At 39.6% G+C, this 20,953-nt stretch overlaps 1 protein-coding gene across 1 annotated transcript in view; it reads right to left on the reverse strand.

The window, feature by feature from the left end:
• Nucleotides 1-560: 560 nt before the first annotated feature.
• Nucleotides 561-20,953, reverse strand: part of HS6ST3 (heparan sulfate 6-O-sulfotransferase 3) — a 290,420-nt gene continuing 270,027 nt past the window's right edge. Inside the window, exon 2 of the mRNA XM_027645201.1 lies at nt 561-5,185. Within this exon, the coding sequence (XP_027501002.1) occupies nt 4,480-5,185 (706 nt within the window). The 3' untranslated portion in view covers nt 561-4,479. The remainder of the gene's footprint in view (nt 5,186-20,953) is intronic.

Here is a 20,953-nt window from a genome sequence, read left to right on the forward strand (position 1 = left end):
CAGAACTGCAGTGAAGAATATCCAGTATCACAAATGGTGTTTTTTCTTTCTCCATGGTTGTATTGGGTCTGGCTAAGATGGACTTCATTTTCCCACAGCAGCCCTCACAGTGTTATGTTTTCTATTGGTAGCTGGAAGGGTGTTGATAACACACCTTATTTTGGCTACTGCTGAGCAGTGCTGGCACAGCATCAGTGCTGTCTCTCACAAGGGGTGGGCAGTATCCTGGAAGGGGACACAACCAGGTCATTTGACCCAAATTAATCAAAGGGATATTTCATACCATAGGACGTGAGCTCAGATATAAAAGCTAAGAACAGCAAGAGGAAAGTGTGTGTGTGGGCGTTCATTATTTACAGTGTTTGCCTGCTGGAGCAACTGCTACACGTGCCGAAGCCCCGATTACTGGGAAGTGGCTGAACATCACTTGCTGAGGGAGAGCAGAGAATAACTTTTTCTTTTTCTCTTTGCTTGTGCATGCACAAACTTTCACTTTTGCTTTAGTAAACTGCCTTATCTCAACCTATGAGTTGTTTTCCACCTTATTCTCTCTCTCCTGTCCAGCTGGGAAGGGAGAGTGATAGAGCAGCTTGGTGGTCACCTGGGGTCCAGCCAAGGTCAAACCACCACAATTGTGAAAAAGCTTTTTATGGTTATCATTGATGAGTGGGAAAGAGGACAAATTATCATTCCTCAATAAAGTATGGCCCATAAGGCCATAAGCTGAGTTCTTGGACTAGACATCTAATTATCAGAAACAAGTTCTAATGAGACAGCATGTTTCTCCATCCACTCCAAGCTTACAGTGAATTATAACCGGAAAAGGCAGGCAATGCTGGGAATGTGATGGGAAGGATTAGCAAGTACATCTCCATTACAAAAGAATGAGATTTGTTTCAGCACCACAGTAGCACAAGCCAAATTGCCTTGTTTAAGCAACAAAACAATGCCAGAAAGATGGACAGAAATCCTATAGCACTGTTGCTCATGAAGGTTTAGAAAGAAACATGGTGCACTTCAATCTTACATGAGTCAGTGTAATTACAGTGAAGTCCATGCTGTCAGAGCAATGAAAACCTGGAATAACAGATACATGAAGCAGGGCCTTTATTTTGCTGTTGCATTACATTATTTCAAGCACAGCATCCAAGAGGAAAAAAACTGCAAGCCTGTGTATTAGCAGTCAGCCTGAAAGTATTTCCAAACTGTTTTATTTGTCATGTGCCAGGAAATTCAGCTAAGGAAAACAGGATTGTTGGTGCAGTGAGTTTGCTTGATCTACTGCTGGAGCTAGGGGAGGAAGTGCCAGGTCCTTCAGTCCCAGGGGCTCTGAGCAAGATCTTAGCTGCCAGCTCTCTGTCCCTCTCAAAAAAACCCCAAACTAACAAAACCGATATACCTACTCCTGCACAAATAGGGCTATCTGCTACACAGGCTCCAGAGGAAAAAAAATCCAACAAACCAACTTTAATTTTAACTAAATCCCAAGTGTTAAGGTAGATGCCACAGCACATTAACAGCTCTTCAGGACCTAATCTTGTCTCCTGGGAAATGACTGATGAAGAGGTTAGGCACTGCATGATGATATTGCCAAACTATTAAAGCTAATGTAAAGGGCCTAAAGACTGCTTAGATTTTCCTCATTAGGCTTTGTTTTGTATCAGACAGAAGGAATAGTCTGGAGCTCAGTTGGTGTCCTTAGACAGCCAAAACTAATACTTACAGTCACTGGTGAGGCTCCAGAGAAGCATTTCTGAGCACTGTTTCTTCTCCCCTGAAAAGATAGCACTGCATTTTCTAAATTAAAAGTGAGGACCCCATTGCTGTGAGCAGTATAGAGAGATGGTCTGCTGGGGAAAGTCAGCCACACGAGGAAGGGGACACTTTTTTTTTGCACTTACGAGGAAGAGAAAGGGATGCCTTACAAAAAAAAAAAGAGTTGGAACTGATTTTACTTCCTCACTTACCTTCCTCCTTAATGTGAATTTGGCCTTGCATCTATCTTCCCACATGGATGGCTTCTCTCCTGCCCTTTGGGGTCTCCCTAGAACTCCTAGCTCCCTGTGCACATGGAAACAAGAAGTGCACCTGCAAGTCTTGGAGAGAGAGTATCAGGTGCAAAAAGCATCCTTCCCCTCTCTTGCTATGTGGTCTGCAGAAAGATGCAGCAACAAGCGTGGAAATGGGGAGATGTGACAGTTCCATTCATCCCTGTGTCACCACCCAGAAAGCTCCTTTCCTCTGCAGGGCCAGGGCCAGCCCAGCCTAAAGCCCTGGTGCCCACAGGTAAGATGTCAGATTACTGTGAATTACCTGCACTGAGTTAAAGATGCAATAAAACTGGTCAGGCTAAGCTCTTCATGGCCTTGCTGTCCTGCAGCCAGGACACCCAGAGTGAGCTTCAGTCCTTGACTGTAAAGATTTCAATTTAAATCTCTGAAGGTAGGTGCCCATATATGAGTGAGGTGTCTGAGTGCCTCTTCCAAGCGATGGGGATCCCAGCACTACCATTCGGGAGTCTAGAGAGCTCCTCACTCTTCTCTAAGGCAGACATCCCATGCTCAGATAGAAGAATAACAATCTGCAGCCCTGCATTTTCCCTTCTGAATGTACATGATCCACCAGTGGAACAGGTATTAGGGACCAAAACCCACCGCTACTCACCACAAAAGTACCACATTGACAATCAGATGTAAAGCAGTGTATTGCTAATGAACTACATTGATAATGAGGTATCATCCCAGTATCTCTCTTCACTTCTTCATGCTATTATGATACTTCATGTTTAATGTATTATTGTATGCATTAACTCTCAATGGGATCATTAGATTGTATTTTTGATATCCTGCATAGATAAGTAGCAAGAGCATTGTCAGAATAAAAGAAGCTACAGCATGCACAAAAAAAACCCCAACTTGGAAATGAAGGAATCAATTTTCAAATTCAGCCCCTTTTTTATGTAATGCATTATGTTTTTTAACCAACTGGATAGAAACCTCAAATTCTGAAAACAAATGAGAAGTGTGCATCCACATCAGGTACTCCAGTACTTCTAATTAGTAAATCTGTAAGGTAAAAGCCATTCATGCATGCAATAATATACTTTCAGCATCTCGATTTAGCAGCCACGTTGAGGCACTTAGAGAAATTTCCTCCTAATGCTTTACAGTTATGTTAGAAGAAGAAGGAAAAAGACTCTCAGAAGATCTATGTTACCCAGGACCCTCTTTTTGAAATTTCACTATTACAAATGAAAAAACATAAAATCTTGGAATAAACAGATGCAGTTTAGCCATAAGAATGTAACACGTGGAGGAAGAACCCATTGAATATTTTTCTAGACAAGGAAGAAAAACAGATACAGATCTCTCATCAAGAAAATAATAAATTTACAAAGAATTTTCATACAGAGTAATAAATATCAAGACTTTCCACATATCCATTATGTATCTTATAAAAATGAAAGCTGCTTTTTTTTTAAGCCACTACTGTAGTTAGAGAGAAAACCAATTTAAATTGTATTCACTTGGTATCAATGTATTTTAACAGACAATATCATAAACCTGCCTAACTTCAAAGACAATATATCTCCAGGCTTTTACAGCAAATCTGGAAAATGTCACACTGATATTTAAGCTTTTCCTGCTCTCTTTCCTCTTCTCTGTAGTTTGCTTGATCCCTTTTGTGAATGTGAAGGCAGCTTTCATTGCCTCCAGCCAGATTATCTCCATAATGTGTGCCCAGCTGCCACATGGACCTCATTTCTCAAGGCTTTGCCTTTGCCACATACACTCAGAAAGATGGCTGCTACCCGGCTGGGTTCGGTACTCTCAGAATCTGCAGAGAAATAAGCTAACCCCTACACCACTTCACCTATAAACCATCTCTGCTTGCTGGCTGACAGAGCAGAACAAGCAATGTCCCAATCCTACACTTTCTAGGTCTTTTTTATCACCTCACCAAATTCTTCCTTTAATTGAAACACAGCACATAGAAGTTTGGAGGGCAAAGGTGCGTACCTTCCTCCATTTCACTGACTACAAAGTTATGCACTACAGTTGCAAGGAACAGTACCAAATAAACCAGCTCTCATATCACAAAGGAGCCAAGCCAGGTATTTTTCCCCAATTTTTCATTCATGTCTGCACAAGTTTTAGTAGCTTAGATTGTATAGGGCACATCTGTTAATGCAAAGGATATAGCTCCCTCTTCAACCTGTCCTCGTAGCTTAGGGCTTTGAAGGAAGTCTTTTTGGACAGAGAATCTTATTCTACTGCCATTTAGGAACACTACTCAATACCTATTGAGAAAACAATACATTCTCACTGGCAGAAAACAAAAAAAAACTGAGACAAGGAGGGGTAGTTGTCAGACGAGGTCTCATTTAACAAAGTAGTAGGTCTTCCTTGGCTAATTCCCAGGTAGCCAAGTTGCACAAACTCTCTGATCCTCTCATTGGTTAGTCAAGGTGGAGAAGCATCACCACCTTGCGACCTGACTGTTATAATCTTCAGTAATGGCTACTTCTGCTGCCCCTTCCCTTGGCCACTGGTGAACTCTCTGCTCCCGCAGCAGTCGTCGCTCCTCTCGCCTCTTCAGCCGGTTTTTCTGATGCTCCTCTTGCTTGGAGTACTGGAAGCGCTGCAGGAACAGGTCCTTCGCATATTCGTACAGCTGCATGTCCAAGAAATTCAGCTCCTCTATCCTTTGCCGCACATCCTCGCCAATGTCCACATTGGAGGCCCGTGTAACATTGAACTGGGTGAATGGGGAAATGAATTTCAGGTTGAATGTTCTCTCAAAGAGATACTGTGTTTTCCTCTGAAATTCTGTCAGCCCAAAGAAGGCCATATTTTTCAGATTGTTCTTGGCGCTTTGGAGAAGAATCATATTTCTTTCACTCTCATTCATGAAAGTCAGGTTGTAGCATCCCACCAGGCTGAGGTCTGCCAGCATGCGCACCTGGCGATTGTTGGCCAAGTTGTAGCTACAATCCATGAATTCCTGTAAACTGACTCCAGACCAGTCATCTCCTTCATAACAGGTAGGCAGCTCATCTGGTGTTGGGCTTCTTCCATCACACATATGAAGGGAAGTTTTCCACGTCGCACCCCTCTGGACATGCTTCCATTCACTCAAGTACCTTGACACTGGATCTCTCAGCATTGTGATGTAATAGAAATTTCTGAAATATATAATTAAACACAGTTTTAATATTTCAGTAGATTTCACTATTCATTCTACAATAAAAACATTACCCAACAGTGGCATCACACCCTTCACTTTTTCCAGTGTAATGTAGGCACTTTAAAGTGGCTACTTCTGAGACAGAAAAAGCTTCATAAATACCATGAATAAAGCACAAGGCAAACTGGGAGAAAAAGAAAAATATGAAAGGAAATAAGCAGTTATTGGAGAAACAGAATTACTTTGACCTATCGACTGTTCAGTCACAGTTACTTTGTGAAAACAATTAATGAAATGTAGCCCCTTCTACTTTGAAGTGTTAACCCTCAGTAACAGTGGGAAAAGAGGTTGATATAATCTTGCTCCTTCTCTCCTGGATGGACTCACATGTGTCACAAGATGCACAAGATAATAATCCATACAGCACTTCGTCACTATATAAGAAAAGCATGAGTAATTTCATGTGGATGGTGCAAGTGCGAAAAATAATACCATGTGGAAGACTGGCATGAGCCACCTACTTAAAAAAAACTCCATTATTAAGTGGGTTGGAGTGAAGATAATAAGAGACCCAAAATCCATTCATATGACTCAATTTTAGACAAGTGCTTGATTGAAATTAGTTATAATTGTGTAATACAAAAGCATTTGTTGGTGTAAAGACTATCATTATTCAACCTCACTGTCAAGACTACAAAAGAGACACCATGATATATTGATTTGAAATAGAGCAAATAACTACAGAACTCACATTGTTAGTTCATCTTTTAGCTATGAAATTCAGTTTGTACATCTATTTATGGCAAACTGAAAGGGACTGCAATCGAATATGCATTAAGGAGGCTTTCAGAGATTGAGTTTTTTTTTGCTGAGAAATGTTTTACTCAATAATAATTTCCCTGAACTATAAGGTGATATCATAAACACAAACCAAAACCAAAATACTCATGATTTCTGTCAGTTAAAATAACCAGAAGAAGATTCATGACTAAAATTAACACATAGTCTGTTTCAAAAATAGGTTCATGAGTTTGCATGACTCATTTGACTGCAAACAATACATTAATAAATCATGAGTCCTCAGATTTCTTAAGAAAAGTCTGATTTCAGTACTCTTTTTTGAGCCTAGGGAAGGACAAAGGAAGTAAGCAGAAAGACAAGTTACCCTGTGAACAAACCAACATTTTGAGAGAGCCATATAATAAAGACCCAGCTCCAATTAGATGAAAAATCTCAAAATTTGTAACAATTTCCAAGATGATTACTTTGCTTTTCCAGATAACACACACTTTCTGCCACTAAAGATTCACCATCTCCATAAACCCTAGGTTTGTCATAAAATATATATTTCCCTCCATATTCCTAAAAATGCAGATATATTTCCCAATGTAGACAAGGCAAAAGGCAACAGGTCTGAATGCTTTGTCCTTATTCATTCTGAGTTCTCCACCTACAGGATTTTCCAAAATAAGGTTGTGAGGCCAAACTATAGACTATGTTCTGCTGCAGAGTCATTTCCTGAGCTGCTATCTAATGGAAACAGTTGTTTCAAGAATTATTTCACAGCAGAAGCTTTACAGGTGGAAGGATTTAAACTAGGGAATGCTACGAATGTATTTTCATTATCGCTTGCATTGGAAACCAAGATTTGTGTTAAGCATCAAATGACACTCTGAAGGATGATACTTCCAAAATCATTTGGAGCTTGGGTTTTCTGACTGCTACTCACACATGACCAAACTACACTTCAGCTGTTTTGATCCCCTTCAGTTACTTACAGAGCCCACATCAACACTGAACCCAAGGATCCCACAACCCTCTTCTACTCTTGCAGAGCAGTAAGTACCAGGAATCCTCCTGTGTGCTGTGCAAGATAGTTCCACTATGAAAAGCACTGTCTTTGGGCACTTCAGGCACAGCTTTCTCTTCTCAGATTGGATGATCATCTCATCTTGGCTTTACACTGTATGTATGAGAGCACATTAAGAATTGCTTTCCAACTAATAGGACAAAAAGGGGGCACATTTCATAGTGTTGTGCAGATAAAAGAGCCCATATCCCAAACACCCATCAACTCTGAGTGTAAGACACTGTTGCTGTAACATCCAGCAGGCATGGATAGGGTTGTGACAAACATGACTGAAGCTCCAAGGGAGCAGAAATGTAAAACAGTGGACAAAGACTCAGAGACAGTTGCCAGCATCTACATCAACAGAGATGTGGCATTGGCTCAGGCCTTGTATTGCCGCCCCTCCTCTCTTCAGATAGTTTTGGATGTTAATATGTGGTAACAGATGGGTTTAGAAGTTGCTCTTGACAGTTATTTATATCCCTAATAATAGTTCTGTCTTTCCTCACCCATCTCTAGCAGTCGCAGTCAGGCATGACTCAGAGCAACAACAATTAACAAAAATACCTCCTTTGCATCAATCATTTCCATTTCATCCCTGGACATGTAAATATGTTTGATGTACAATAAACAGGTCTATGAAGCAAATGCATGGAAATGAGAACAGTGCATCTTTGTATAACATCCGCAGCTTCCCTTCTGCAGACCGGGAGAGAAACTTCCGTCAGGCTGCTGCTGCTGCTCCTCCTTGTGACTACCTGACTTCTGCATCTGTTTTCACTGTCCTGATTAATCTGCTTCTGGTTTCTGCAGCTTTCAGAGAGTTGCCTTCTTGTGCTATCCACCGAATGGCTTCTTTACCTGGCAGACAATCTTTAACAGCAGCTTGACACACATTTAGTTTCTGAGGCACTAATAGCTTATGCTGCATTCACAGTTCACAGCCTTCTGATTAATTTTCTGTTTGTGACTCTCTGTCACCCTTTTTTAGAACCAGTCTGGGGTTGGAAAACCTTAAGATTTCTTCCATCTAATCCCAAGCACTGGCCAGACGACACTATTTTACATGCTACAGAGAGGACTGGGGGGATGCTGCACCACAGTTATGCACAAAGTTTTCTTTCATGGAAAAGGATATCATGTCTCTAGCATAATGATATAAGTAAAAATACATAGGTCATGCACATCTGTTTCAGCTGGAAAATTATAAAAATTATCATAGGAAATTGTTTTCAAATGTTGACATTTATGGATTAAATACAGAAGCATTTCAGAGCTCTCAGTGCCTTATACACAAGTGTTCAGTCAAACTAGGAATGGCTGAGGAGTCAGCTCATAATAAAGAAGAGTTCATAAAAATATGAAACTGAGTATGGTCTTCAGTCCGTCCTTTCTTCACTGTTCGGTAACATAGCATAAAGTCAGCTAAACAGTGAATATGCGTGGGCCGCTCTGAATCTGGATGTGCACTTGTTCTCTTCGGTGCAAATTACACCCTTGCATCACCCATGCTCATGCTTACATGGCTATGTTAAACTTCATGGCTACCCACTGTGGGAAATTCTGAGTGAAATATTAAGTAATCACTTCTGTTACCCTGTCTGACAAAGCAAACTCAGCACATACTTACTGGCTTCATTTCAATGGACTCTCACCCTGGATTACTCAAACTACTGTCACAGACAGCCTCAGTGCTTAAAGGTTAGCCAAGAAGAATACACTGGCATATCAGTAAGAAGATATCTTACACAAAATATTACAAATTAATTTAAAACCCATAAAAATTATTTATGTATGTACATATCTCTCAATAGATATATCTCAATATATCTATTGCACAGCACGTGCATGTGTGTGTGTGTAAAAATTTACATTGAAATCTGGCCATAAGTTACAGTTGTCAATGACAGAAAAATTATATTAAATGCATGTGTGCGTTTGCCAATATATCTTGTGACTGTATAAACACATAGACATTTACAAACAGTTCAGATTACATTTCAAACACCAGGTCACTAGTCACAGTCACCTGAAAGGAAACTTTATATAACTTCATCAGGTTAAGCAATCTCCTTTTGAGCATGATGTATTGAAATTAATGGATTATTGAAGCTGTCACTATGGGATAGTTGATATTTTGGACAGGTGCTAAGCACTGTGATGGTCAGGGCAAGGGCCTGATGATTCATGCAAGGGCCCAAACAAGCACTGGCATGAAGCATGGGCTGCACATTACTGTTTACACTAGAATTATAAAGCACTTGGTAATTCCTAAGGCTCTAGTCCTACTTACACGAAATGCAATCTCTTCATTAGCGTTAGGCAAAGAAAACCTTTAATTAATAGAACAGATAAAACAAGCTTCTAGCTATAACCTAAGAACATGTATCTCTTCTACATTATAAGGTATTTTAATATAAATACTCTAATCTTACATTAATCCTTCAATAGTATTGCTCTGGTTTAGAAATTAATTTCAGAGGAGCAGAGTCTGCTATTTAGCAGAGGTGATCCCAAGCCAGGGCATTTTGCCTCTTCTATCACCATGGAACAGATGTCCCAGCTGAGGGAGATTTACTAAATATGTGAAGCATCAACGCACATTGAGAACAAAAACATCCTGTAGGGCCTCCTGGGGAAGAAGGATGAATGGCATCTTCATAAAAGGAGAAGAGTTTGCTCACAGCAGCTGATGCAGAGATGGAGGAATATTTGAGGTTGAGAAAAGGAGTCACCAGAGAATATTTTGGAAAACACTAACAGAGAGAAGAAAGGAAAACCAAAATGACTGAAGAATCCAGGTGCATAAAACCATCCACATTCTGGTTCTTCCTAGTAGCAAGGAAAATAAAAGCCCTGGTCAAGTTTATGACCCAAGTGGAGACAAGAAGTTTGCAGCTTTAATTGTGGAAGTGAATGTGCTGAAATTCCCAGCAAAAGCCATCCTGTCAGCATGCTTCTGGTAAAAACAGAGCTTGTGGCAAGATGAAGGGTTAATAATGATCAGCATTATGTGAACAAAAGCCTTATGCCTCTCACTTATATTCTGAAGCCCAAATTCTCAGAGGCAGTAAAAGAGTTAATCAGCAATCAGCAACCTCCCTTCGTGCAAAGTATCAGCAATATGGGTAATGGTAAAATGAAGAGGGGAAACAAATGAAACAAAAATGAAGATAATGCAACAGGTGAACAATTAGGGAACAAGAGCATGCAACAATAATGATGAGGAAGGGCAGAAATCAAAGAAACATTGTTGGGCTGATCCAAACTGGTCAAAGCCATCCTAGTGAAATGCAGATATATCATTTCAAGGCTGGCAGCCTTTTTGTGCAGTGTGTCACTACATCCATGTTGTGCTTAATTTACAGATAAGCTGCCCAACATAAAAAGAACAGACTGTATAATTCTTTTTCAGAACTACAGCACTGTAAAAAAAAAAGCTATGAAACAGCACAAACTATGTGCATGTCCATCTGGTTGCAGGAAGCATCACATGGTTTATCCACCAAGCCAGACAGATAAATTCTAGCTGTCCCACAAACTTTGTAAAGGTGATGTAGCAACAGCACATAGGCTTCTTAAGCTTAGCATCTGTCACTGTGATGGAATGGTTTTCTAAGAGATCCTTTACATAAGTTTGTGACCTTAATGCTATTAGCTGTCCTTTCAGGTTTTCGTGGGTTTCTTTCCATGTCTTTTACTGAAAGAACAGCCATCACTGTTAAAAAGTTAATGATTGTCTCCTCTTACCACATGCATCACCTATTCAGCATATAGAAAAACCACTTAATTGGCTGTTTTCTCAGGGGATTGGAGCACCCACCTCTTCTGCTTTTTTTACCTGGGATGATGAGCACTGTACTTAAAACAGTGGCTGTAATTTCCTATAGACACTTAATTCGCAATAAAGGAGAACTTGCCATTGACTTATGTAGAGTTAAATAAAAGGAAAATAAAATAAAATAAAATAAACCAACTTGTATTTTGAGGTACAGAATATAAAATTTTAGACATGCCTCATTATTCCTCTGAGATTTTGTCCCATGGCTCTGAATCCAACTAGAATAAAAACTGGCTACTGTTTCCTACTTCCAAGTTGGCCAGGAGCCTCTGTTGGTTAACTTTACTTTTCATTACCCCAGTGACATGATGTGCAGCTAAATCGGTATGATATGCCTGCTCAGAGAAGGGACTAGATACTACTTTCAGGGTAAGATATCTAAATGCAGTGGTCTACACATAAGCTACACATCTAGGCAAGCTCTGAAACCAGCAAGGAGCTGCTCAATACAGGCAGTGGTGTGTGTTTGGAGAGTGATGCAGCTGGCCATGGTAGGCACCAGCTCTGGCATGAGCTGCATCACTTTAGAGGCTCCCTATGCATTTCACTGTGTACCTTGATCACACTGCGAGCTTGCTTAATTGCTAACCTGGAGATGTCTATGTTATAGGTACCTATATACAGATGTCTCTATCTGTAAGGTGAACCCCATGCCTGGAGTCAAAGAGTCCTTGCCTGAAGGGATGTATTCACAGAATGCAAACTTCAGGCCAGTATCAAAAAGCATCTAGCAACATAACATTTTGTAATGAGTGAGAAGCAACTACAGAGAACATCCATTTCATGACTTTTTGTACCTATAATACATCTACCAGTCATGTTATAATATGTCTTTCTAAGCATGCTTTTAGAGTTACAGCATCCCCCAAAGTAAACCGAAGTTTTTAAGTTTTGTATTGTTTCACAGAAATCTCCAAGCTTTCACAGAAATCTCCAAGCCAGCAGTCAGAAAAACAGTCTGTTATAATTTTGTTGTCCTTACTGATATATCAGTATATCAGTGTGACAGAGGGAGGGCTTGGAGTCAGACAGCTGGGATTATATTTCTGGTTCTGGTAAATAAAGGTCGTTGCTCGGGAAGTTATTTGTGATGACACAACCTGTTACAGGCAAGAGAAATGTGGTGTTTGGGCACTGGGAAGCACTTAAGAAATGTGAAACCTTATATTTTCTTGCATGTTAGGAGGAATACTCCCTGTCACCAACTTGAATTTCTTTTACAGTAATTCGCTGCTTTCATTATAAAACTCCAATTTTTTCTGTTTATAAATTGCAAGCCCTTTAAAAATATCCTCTGAAATATCAGATTAAATTCTGTATCCATGCTATCAGAAAAAACTCAGGAAAGCTTTATAGCACTATTTTTTTTTTATGGCTGTTGATCAGAAGATTAGTGTCCTACACCCAATTAAAGAGTGACAGATGACAAGGAGTGTCTTTAGAGATCAGTCACTCTGTCATCAAACAACTTTTAACAGTAATGATTTAGGGTAATCTAGAAGGGTAGAAGAAACACAGTGAACCTGTAGCAACAGAAATGCTGCAGGTAGAACATTAGGAATTTTTCCACCTAAAGAGTCTAATTTTCCTTGATTTGAAGCTAGAACAAATTCAACAATGGTGTAGAGCCATACAAAGATACAAATAGAGTGAGATACTAGGTAAACTGTTTGAACATAGCACTGGTTTAGATTCATACTATATTGGAAAAAAAGATGAGTTTCAAAATCCAGCACTACATCTGAACTGCAAACAGTGGTAAAAACCACAGCTGTGGTGATTCTAATTTTTAAAGTAATGGATAATCATGAAAATAATAATCACATTCTTGACATATCACATTGCCACATACCCTTCAAAATCATCAGTGAAAATGGATCTTGGGATCTACTGCTGCAAAAGGAAAGTGGGAGTGTTGAGACTTGTTTGTTGACATAGAAGAATATAAACTTGTGAGGATGCAGATTTTAATAAAGTATTTCAAAGATGCATCTAAGGCATTAGGTGGAGATGGGAAACTGCAGCCTTCCAGTATCTAAGAGGAGGTCAGTGAGAAGACAGAGCCAGGCTTTTCACTGATGTGCATGGTGGGATAGCTAATGAGAGACAATGGTCATGAATTGAAAAAGGGGAGGATACAAGGAACACAATTTTCATTACGAGAACAAGTAAGCATTGGAAATCTTTGTCAGAAGCACCTCTGTGTTCTCCATCCTTGCAGGTCATGAAGACCCAGTTGGACAGAGCCCATAGCAACCCCATCAGTGCTCAGTGGTGACCATGCTCTGAGCAGAGAGCTGGACTGTAGTCCTCCTGAGGACCCTTCCTGCCCCAGGGTTTCTCCGACTCTGGATGACAGTGCAAAGTCTGCTGTCACCAAATGTACAGTCCTGTCAGACAACATATCAAACCAGAAAAACTCGTCAACTAAATCATCCCCATTCTCCCTTGTTCTTTCCTGGCTACCCTAGGCAGGCCACCAGGGACGTGCTTTGCCGTTTACAAGATTGGGATTTTTTTAATATGATTTTAACTAGGACTATAACACTCTGAATCAGCACACTCTGAATTATTGAGCAACTTCATGAATATTTATTTCAATGACACGTTCTTCAATATAGAATCTCTAGAAAGTGGAGAGGACAGCGCAGCTTCTACATGTCCCTAAAGAAATTAATTCCATTCACAGGTATAAATTCTGGATTTTGAACAGCTCCTAGACTAATGAAATGATGTAGCTATCCATGGTTTTAATCCCCGTATTTTAGAAAATGCACACAAATAGCATATGAATATGTGTGAGCTTTCTGAGATAATGTAGACTTTTCCTGTGTGTTGCCTTTAGGATTTAGGCATAAATTTTCAAACACAGAACATAAAGTTGGGCATTTAACTCTATATTCAAATATGTAGGTAAGCTCAGTCTCATTACCAGTGAAGAAAATCACAGAATAGTAAGAGCCAAGGATGCTCAGATATGAAGAAGACACAGTCCCTTGATTTATATAGCAAAAGGAGGTTCTCAGAGCCATCACAGTACCCTTCCCTGCCAGCACAGATGACAGCGCTCAATTATCCCCTTCCTAAACCATCCTAGCCCCTATTGAAATATCCTTTTCATGTCATTGCTGCTACTGAAAAGAGCTTGTGAAGGTTGCTTCTTACAGTTAGGAACATGAGTCTTATTCCCAGGCTAAACCTGGTCTTAATCTACTTAGATCCAGTTGTCCTTGGATTAACACTGCAAATACATCAAGGGGATTTATAAATGTAACATCAGAGAAGGAGAAATAGCATCTAAGTTGAAGATCAGAGAGCAATTACACCTCTCAACTTTCATTTTACAAAGCTGAACTAGTTGCTACTGTCTACTCTGATAAGACAAGCCCGACGAGCCAAAAGTGACCACTGCAGTCCCCAAAACCCTTGGGTCATGCTTAGAGTGCTCCACTCAGAGATGCACCCTAAGTTTTCCAACATCTCAGCTTTCCATGCTAGCTTTTGATAGGGAGCTTGCAAAAGCAAGAAGCTCATGACATTGGTTCTGATTTTTGATCATCCAAGAAGTCCTTTCCTGGCATTTGAACTTGCTCGACTTCAAATATCACTATACATGGGTAGAACTGGGGAAATTTCACAAGGCCTTAGAGGTGTCTTGTACAACAAATATTTTCTATCTCTACTGACAATGTATTCTCTGATACACCCTAACATAGCATTTGGTTTTTTATGGGACCACATAACTCTGGAAACTCATACTCTGTTGCAAGCTGATATGGTCTAACGGAAGGTGTCCCTGCCCATGGTGGGGGGCTTGGAACTAGATGGTCTTTAAGGTCCCTTCCAACCCAAACCAGTTTGTGATTCTAGGAATATGAAGATGTCTTTCCACTCTCCCTGCTTTGACTGATAAGCACTCAGTTGATAGTGGAAATCTGTTTCTGCTGGCTTGAGATGCATGACCATGCACTTTGAACTACCAAACTTCATTCTACCTGTTTTTCTGAAATCCTCAAGGTCATTAAGCAAATTCCATTAACATACTTCAGCTTTTAGTGACAACATCACTAATGAAAATATGAAATAGGATCAGAGTTAAAATCAGCCCTTGATAACCTTCCTTTAAACCAGAAAGTTCCTCTTTCAGCACACGCCATTTTGTTACCAGTTTCCTGTTCATCAGAAAATTCTCATGCTCACCCTCACATTTTCTGGCTTGTATAATAACTTTGCAGATGTTGGTCTATCTACTGGTCTATCTACTTTATTGAATGTGAATCTCCCTTCTCCTATCAGAGATAAATGCTGGATATTTACATGTCACAGGCCAGAGGCTGAGAATGGTGGCTCCAGCTTTGCTGCATGTGAGAGTACAGAAGATGGTTAAGATGGGGAAATGACAATTTATTTCAGAGAGAAGCAGTCTGGAATAGAAATGTACAGATGAGGTGATTTGATAGAAAAACAAATCTGCCTCTGTCCATCAAACAAGCTTGATACAAATTGTAAATCATTTCTTGATGAGACACAAATCTAACAAAGTTCCATCCAGAGATTTTTGTTCTTTGCCTAAATTATATCAAGCTCAGTTGTTCTAAGTATTCCCTAAATTGCTGAAAGGACTGAAGTAGCAAGCGGCTTGCTGAAAGAAATATAAATACAAAATGCAATAATAATTCAAACAATAAGAATTTATTTGTTCTATCAGGCACATACATAACAAAAACCTTGTACACTGTAAGAAACAGTGTGTGAGCATGCACAGGAGGAAATACTATTCAAAAGCAATAGATATGCAGTGTCTTATAAGATTCTTTAAAGATATGCAAGGTATTTGTGCCAGGGAGAAGAATAAATCCTTTGTGGCCAGGACTGGCAAGGGAGGAATCCATTGCTCACATCGCCCCCATTCTATCTCATCACTATTGTGCAGAGATAATTGCTGTGTCTCAAAAGAACTATGTAAATCTGGGGTACATATGACATCTTTACTCAAAAATGTTGTTTCTTTTGTCTCTGCCTTTGCTGTGCTGCTGCACAAAAGGAAAAATGAAATAAGGGTGTATTTGCACTACTGTACTACCTGCCTCCTTCCAGAGCTGCCTCTAGCCCCAGCTTGGGAAGGAAGTACTGAACTTGTCTTTCTCAGAGAGATGTACAGGGGAAACGAGCTTAGGTGATGACCCATAGCATGAAGTGACAGCAGAAACAAGGGCTGGCCAGAGAAAAGAAAGGTGATGACAGGCAAGGGACAAGAGAGGAGCAAACCTGGAGACAGTGCTGCACAAGGGACCTACAGTTCAACCTTGTTTAGCCAATATAGCCTCCAACGGTAACAGAAAACCCTTTGGGAAGGGACCCTCCTGAAAAAATCCACAGGTAACAGCTTAGTATAGCAGGATTTGTGACATCCCTCAGGCACACAGGACAAACCACAAAACCTTCCTCACGATCAGGTCACAGTCTCTGAGCAGTTGCCAACAAGGTTAAAACAAATCCCTGTTTCAGGAGAAGCCTCCATGGGGCAAGTTACTGCCTGTGTGACTGAGCATTCCCCCAGCTTCAGTGCAAAAAGATGGGGATGCAGAACTCCTGCCTATTTGGTAACTTAAACAACATAAGGCCTTTTGTAATGGTTATAAAGAAAAAAAACCTACATACTTTTATGCAGGATTATGAGAGATCTGTTACCACAAGGGTCCTGGTTGTCTGCAGGAATATGCCTGCTTGGTAAAATTCAGTTTCAAAGAGCCCCTGAGAAAACAAATAAAATGTGGCCAGATCCTTAAATCTTCTGACATTTACATTTCTTCAGTCAGATTTTGTTAGGTGTAAAACAAAGCAAAAGTAGTTATTTTAAATTCAAATAGAATATTTATTTTTATCCTGTTCCTGGTTTTTAAAGCAGCTGTTGCTATCTCGTTTTATTCTCTGGCTAGGTAAGACATGCAGCACCAGCATCACCAATGTTCCTCTATAGCAGGTTTCATTGGAAACCGGTTTGTACTGCAAGTGGCATGTAACCAGTTTGCCTCCCTAATTGAGCTTTCTCTGATTTCCAACTAATACCTCAGATGCAGGCACTCTTTTCCAAGTCTGGGATGCTCAGATAAAGATTCTGTGGGGTTTTTCACTGCAATGCATTTTGAATCAGTACAGTAATTCTGCTCAATTAATAAAGTAATTAACAATAAAAAAGGCCCAGTAATTGAAATCTCTTTGAAAGTACATCAATTTATTCTCTCCAAGATTTGCCTCAAATCTTTATTAATTCTGACATGAAGCATAATGACCATAAATTATAAATGATCATCACAACATCGAGGCATCACAATCATTTTCTTGTCCTACATATTGAGTTTTTAAAACAACTAGGTTTAGTCATAACTTTTGAGAATTGCTTCCTGTAAGGTAAACAACATGACAATATGGATATAAAAGAATTTCAGGTTATTCTACTAACGAAAACATTGTAAAAGTAGTCTTTCCCATTCATACATTGAAACAGTTCACAAAACTTAAGGAAACTGCCCAGTTGTAAAAAAAAAAAAAAAAAAAAAGCTCTTTTTTTTCTTTTTTTTTTTTCCCCCATAAAATTCCTCTTCTTGTGAGGTAATGGTATGTTTTTTCCTATGAGATATTAACCAAGCAGATGACAGGTGTTTCAATTGAACACTTCACGACAGACTGGTCACTTTCCATTTCACACTGCACTTTGTGTTTTACTAAAATACTGGACAGCATCTAAGCAAACCCAGAAATGTTTGGTATGAATAATACAACGCAAAGCTATAAGCAAAATTGCCATCTTCCTCCTCCACATCCATCCATACATAAAATCTCCACAAGGGGGCCCTCTAATCTTCCCCAAATCTTAGCAAAAGCTTAACTTGCTTTCCAAAACTTGATGTTATAAAGCTTTTGTCTACAGATACTATGGTATCTTAGAAATAAAAGCTTTTACCAACTAGAATTGACTTTATGATAGAATTTCATCCAACGAGAACTGCAATTTGAAAGGTAATCAGTTTTTATGTACAATTTCCACTATATACTTGGCACGCAAAGAACTTTGATAAAGCTTTTCCAAGTTCACTGCTTGCAATAAGCAGCCAAACCGAGACCTTTTACACACATGCACGCACACACAAACACATACACATACACAGAGACACACACACAGACACAGAGTCAGCTCATGCTGCCCTGGTGAGGCAGCCTCCAAGATGCACTCTGGTTCTATGTTATGTTGTAATTTGTAGGCTAAGCGCAAAGTAAGCGATTATGAGTGATTTCAGCTCTCTATGAATGCATCCCGTAGGCACCACAGCTAAGGTACAAATGGCATTAAAGTTATTTTCACTGTCCTCTCCACTCCCTGCAGATATGAAAAACAAATCTTGTTTGGGATACCTTGTTATTTGCTTTAATATTCTGAATGTCTTACAGAGACAGTGTTATAAGTCCTCATCTTCTTAACTCAATTGTAGCTCTGTGATGTTTTTATTATTTACCATGCGTTTGGCCTTGGAATACCTAGAAGGAATCAGACCATCTCCTTCTTCTGACCTCAAATCTTAATTAATCAGGCTCAGACACACATGCCAGGCTGTGGACAGCACTGTACCACTATCAGTTGTGGATGCTATGCTCTGAGAAAAAAGTTAATAAGATAAAATAAAGAAGCCTAGGCTTCTAAAAAGCTGTTATGAGGGATTCTTTACCTTTCAGGAAAACTAGCTAGGGATTATATGAATTCAACCCTGTAGATACAGCACAAAACCACCAATCTGCTAACTCATTCAAATAAATCTCTGCACCTTGATCTGCAGCACAAACTTTAAACAAAGTTTCCATGATTGCTCAGCAGTAGTGCTGTATGATACGATCATGTTTAACCCACGCTGATGACAAAGTCCAGGCTTCTGCAAAACTTGTGCATTCACACAAGCCAAGATGCGGATAGGACTCCATAAGAATACCGGCTGCAGCAAGTCATCATGGATGCCTGTGGCTCTGCAACTCTCCTCTGAAATGGGCAAATCCTAATCAATGAAGCACATCTGTACAGTGGCAAAAAAGCACTTCTCGTTCCCTTCAGGCCATGAACTGACTACTTGAAGCATGATATTTGATTAGCCTTATTATCTCAAGGCATTTATATACAAATGTTTTTAGGGGCCATGAAGCCATCCAGCCTTTATTAAAATCCAGCTACATTCTCCGAGCGGATGTTACCTTCCTTCTTCTTGTCTGTAAAAACAAGGAGGAATTTCTTTTTTTTTTTTGAACTGCAGGTTATCATCTTTGCAATTTTATTGTTGTAAAATAACCTTCTCCTAATATATTAGTGCAGCAGACTGTTGCCATACCCTCTCACATATGCAAATAGGTTAGGCTTTCTAATCTTTCCCCACAGAAATATTTGACATTGAAACTCAACATGATCTAGCATCTTTCTGAACTAAAGGCCAGGGGAATTGTGTGTGGGACTTTATTTTCAAATGTATCTCTCATGGAAATTAGTGAACATCTGTGCAGATGCTGAATGTGAATTTAGGCAGCCGAGACAAAATCTATCTGAAACTGAGCTTAAGGTCTAGGAATATCTAAAGGTAAGAATTTTTATCTTTGCAAGTAGATGATTTTTTCCCTTCCCTTTGAAGAGCCAGACTACTCTTTAGGTCACAAAGAGTATCTTGCTCTAAAAGAACTGGGATAATGACAGAGTTATGAAAAATATTTCTGCATTAAGAAGGAGCAAAGTTGCTGATGTGCATCCTAAGTAACACAAAGATTTGAATACAGAACACTCATTAGGATTTCTTTATATACTGTAAATTGCTTTCTGTCTCATACAGAATATTACTGTCAATACAAATATAGCAGGGATGCAAATAGGAAAACAAAATTCAGGTTAAAATATCATGATATCATGAACATTTTTCTACAGTTTCAATGACTTCAATGTTTCAGTCTTTTATCTAACAGATTACTAAGTCTGCGTTGTTCTTATTTGTGATACACATACTGAATATTACATAATTTAACATAAGTTAAGACCTCTGAATTTACCAAAAAAATCTCATCAGTTCCCTGAGCCACTGAAGATATGCTACCTGCTTAGTAAAATTAATCGAAAAAAAGAAAAGGGTACAAACGAATCTGGTTTTGGTTTTTTTGCTTCGAAGATGTTCCTTTTCAATGGGCTTTTTCTAAAGTAAAATTTTTGCTTATAATTGTATCATTTTTCATATATGACAAAACTATGCATCCCAATAGTCTCACCAAGTGCTGTTTAGCACTTGTATCCCTGCTCTCCATCTTGATACAGCAGCTGCTGTATGTTCAGGTTAAACTACAGCCCTGCCTGGATGAAAAGGAAGTTTGCATGCACATAGAACTGTAGTCATGACACTTTAATTTGCTCCAAGGCCTTAATAAATACACCAGCATTAAGCACACTCATGCAAACCACTGCTTTAAAAAATAACTCACTTCAGACATTTTTCCATGTTGTTTCCAGCAACAATGCTTTTACTACTAGGAACAACAATCAGTACACACAGGGATTTATCACCAAAAAATCACACTTGGAAAAGCAGCAGGGATCCTCAGAGGTGTAGCAGGGGATTGGCTAAGGGGTCACATTAGTATTCCCTGAGTATCAATGGAAAAGGCTTTGCAGCATAGCGGGGCCACCGCAGTGAGGAGGTAAGCAGGCATGGGCATCCCTCCTCATCCATCATTTGTCCGACAGCAGGACCCACAGGTGAGGGATTGGGCCAGTGGCCACCAAGCTATGCCATCTCCCCAAAGTCCTCAGGAAAATATTTTTTCTCAGAGGCCAGAAGTTCAACATCTCCTGTCTAGCATCCCTTCCCAGACCAAAGCATTCCCTATCACACACCTCAGCCTGACTTCTTGGAAGACTGGTAGGAAAGGACAGTACAGGCTCCCCTTCTCCTTAATTGTGTAAAGACAATGATAACTTTGCCCTAATTGAATTGCCTTTTTTTTTTTTTTGTCACAGTACTCTCAACAGATTGGGAAGAAATATTTATAACAAATGCTGG

Source organism: Corapipo altera, unplaced genomic scaffold (assembly GCF_003945725.1).
Source record: "Corapipo altera isolate COAL_440 unplaced genomic scaffold, ASM394572v1 0, whole genome shotgun sequence".
Lineage (NCBI taxonomy): Eukaryota > Metazoa > Chordata > Aves > Passeriformes > Pipridae > Corapipo > Corapipo altera.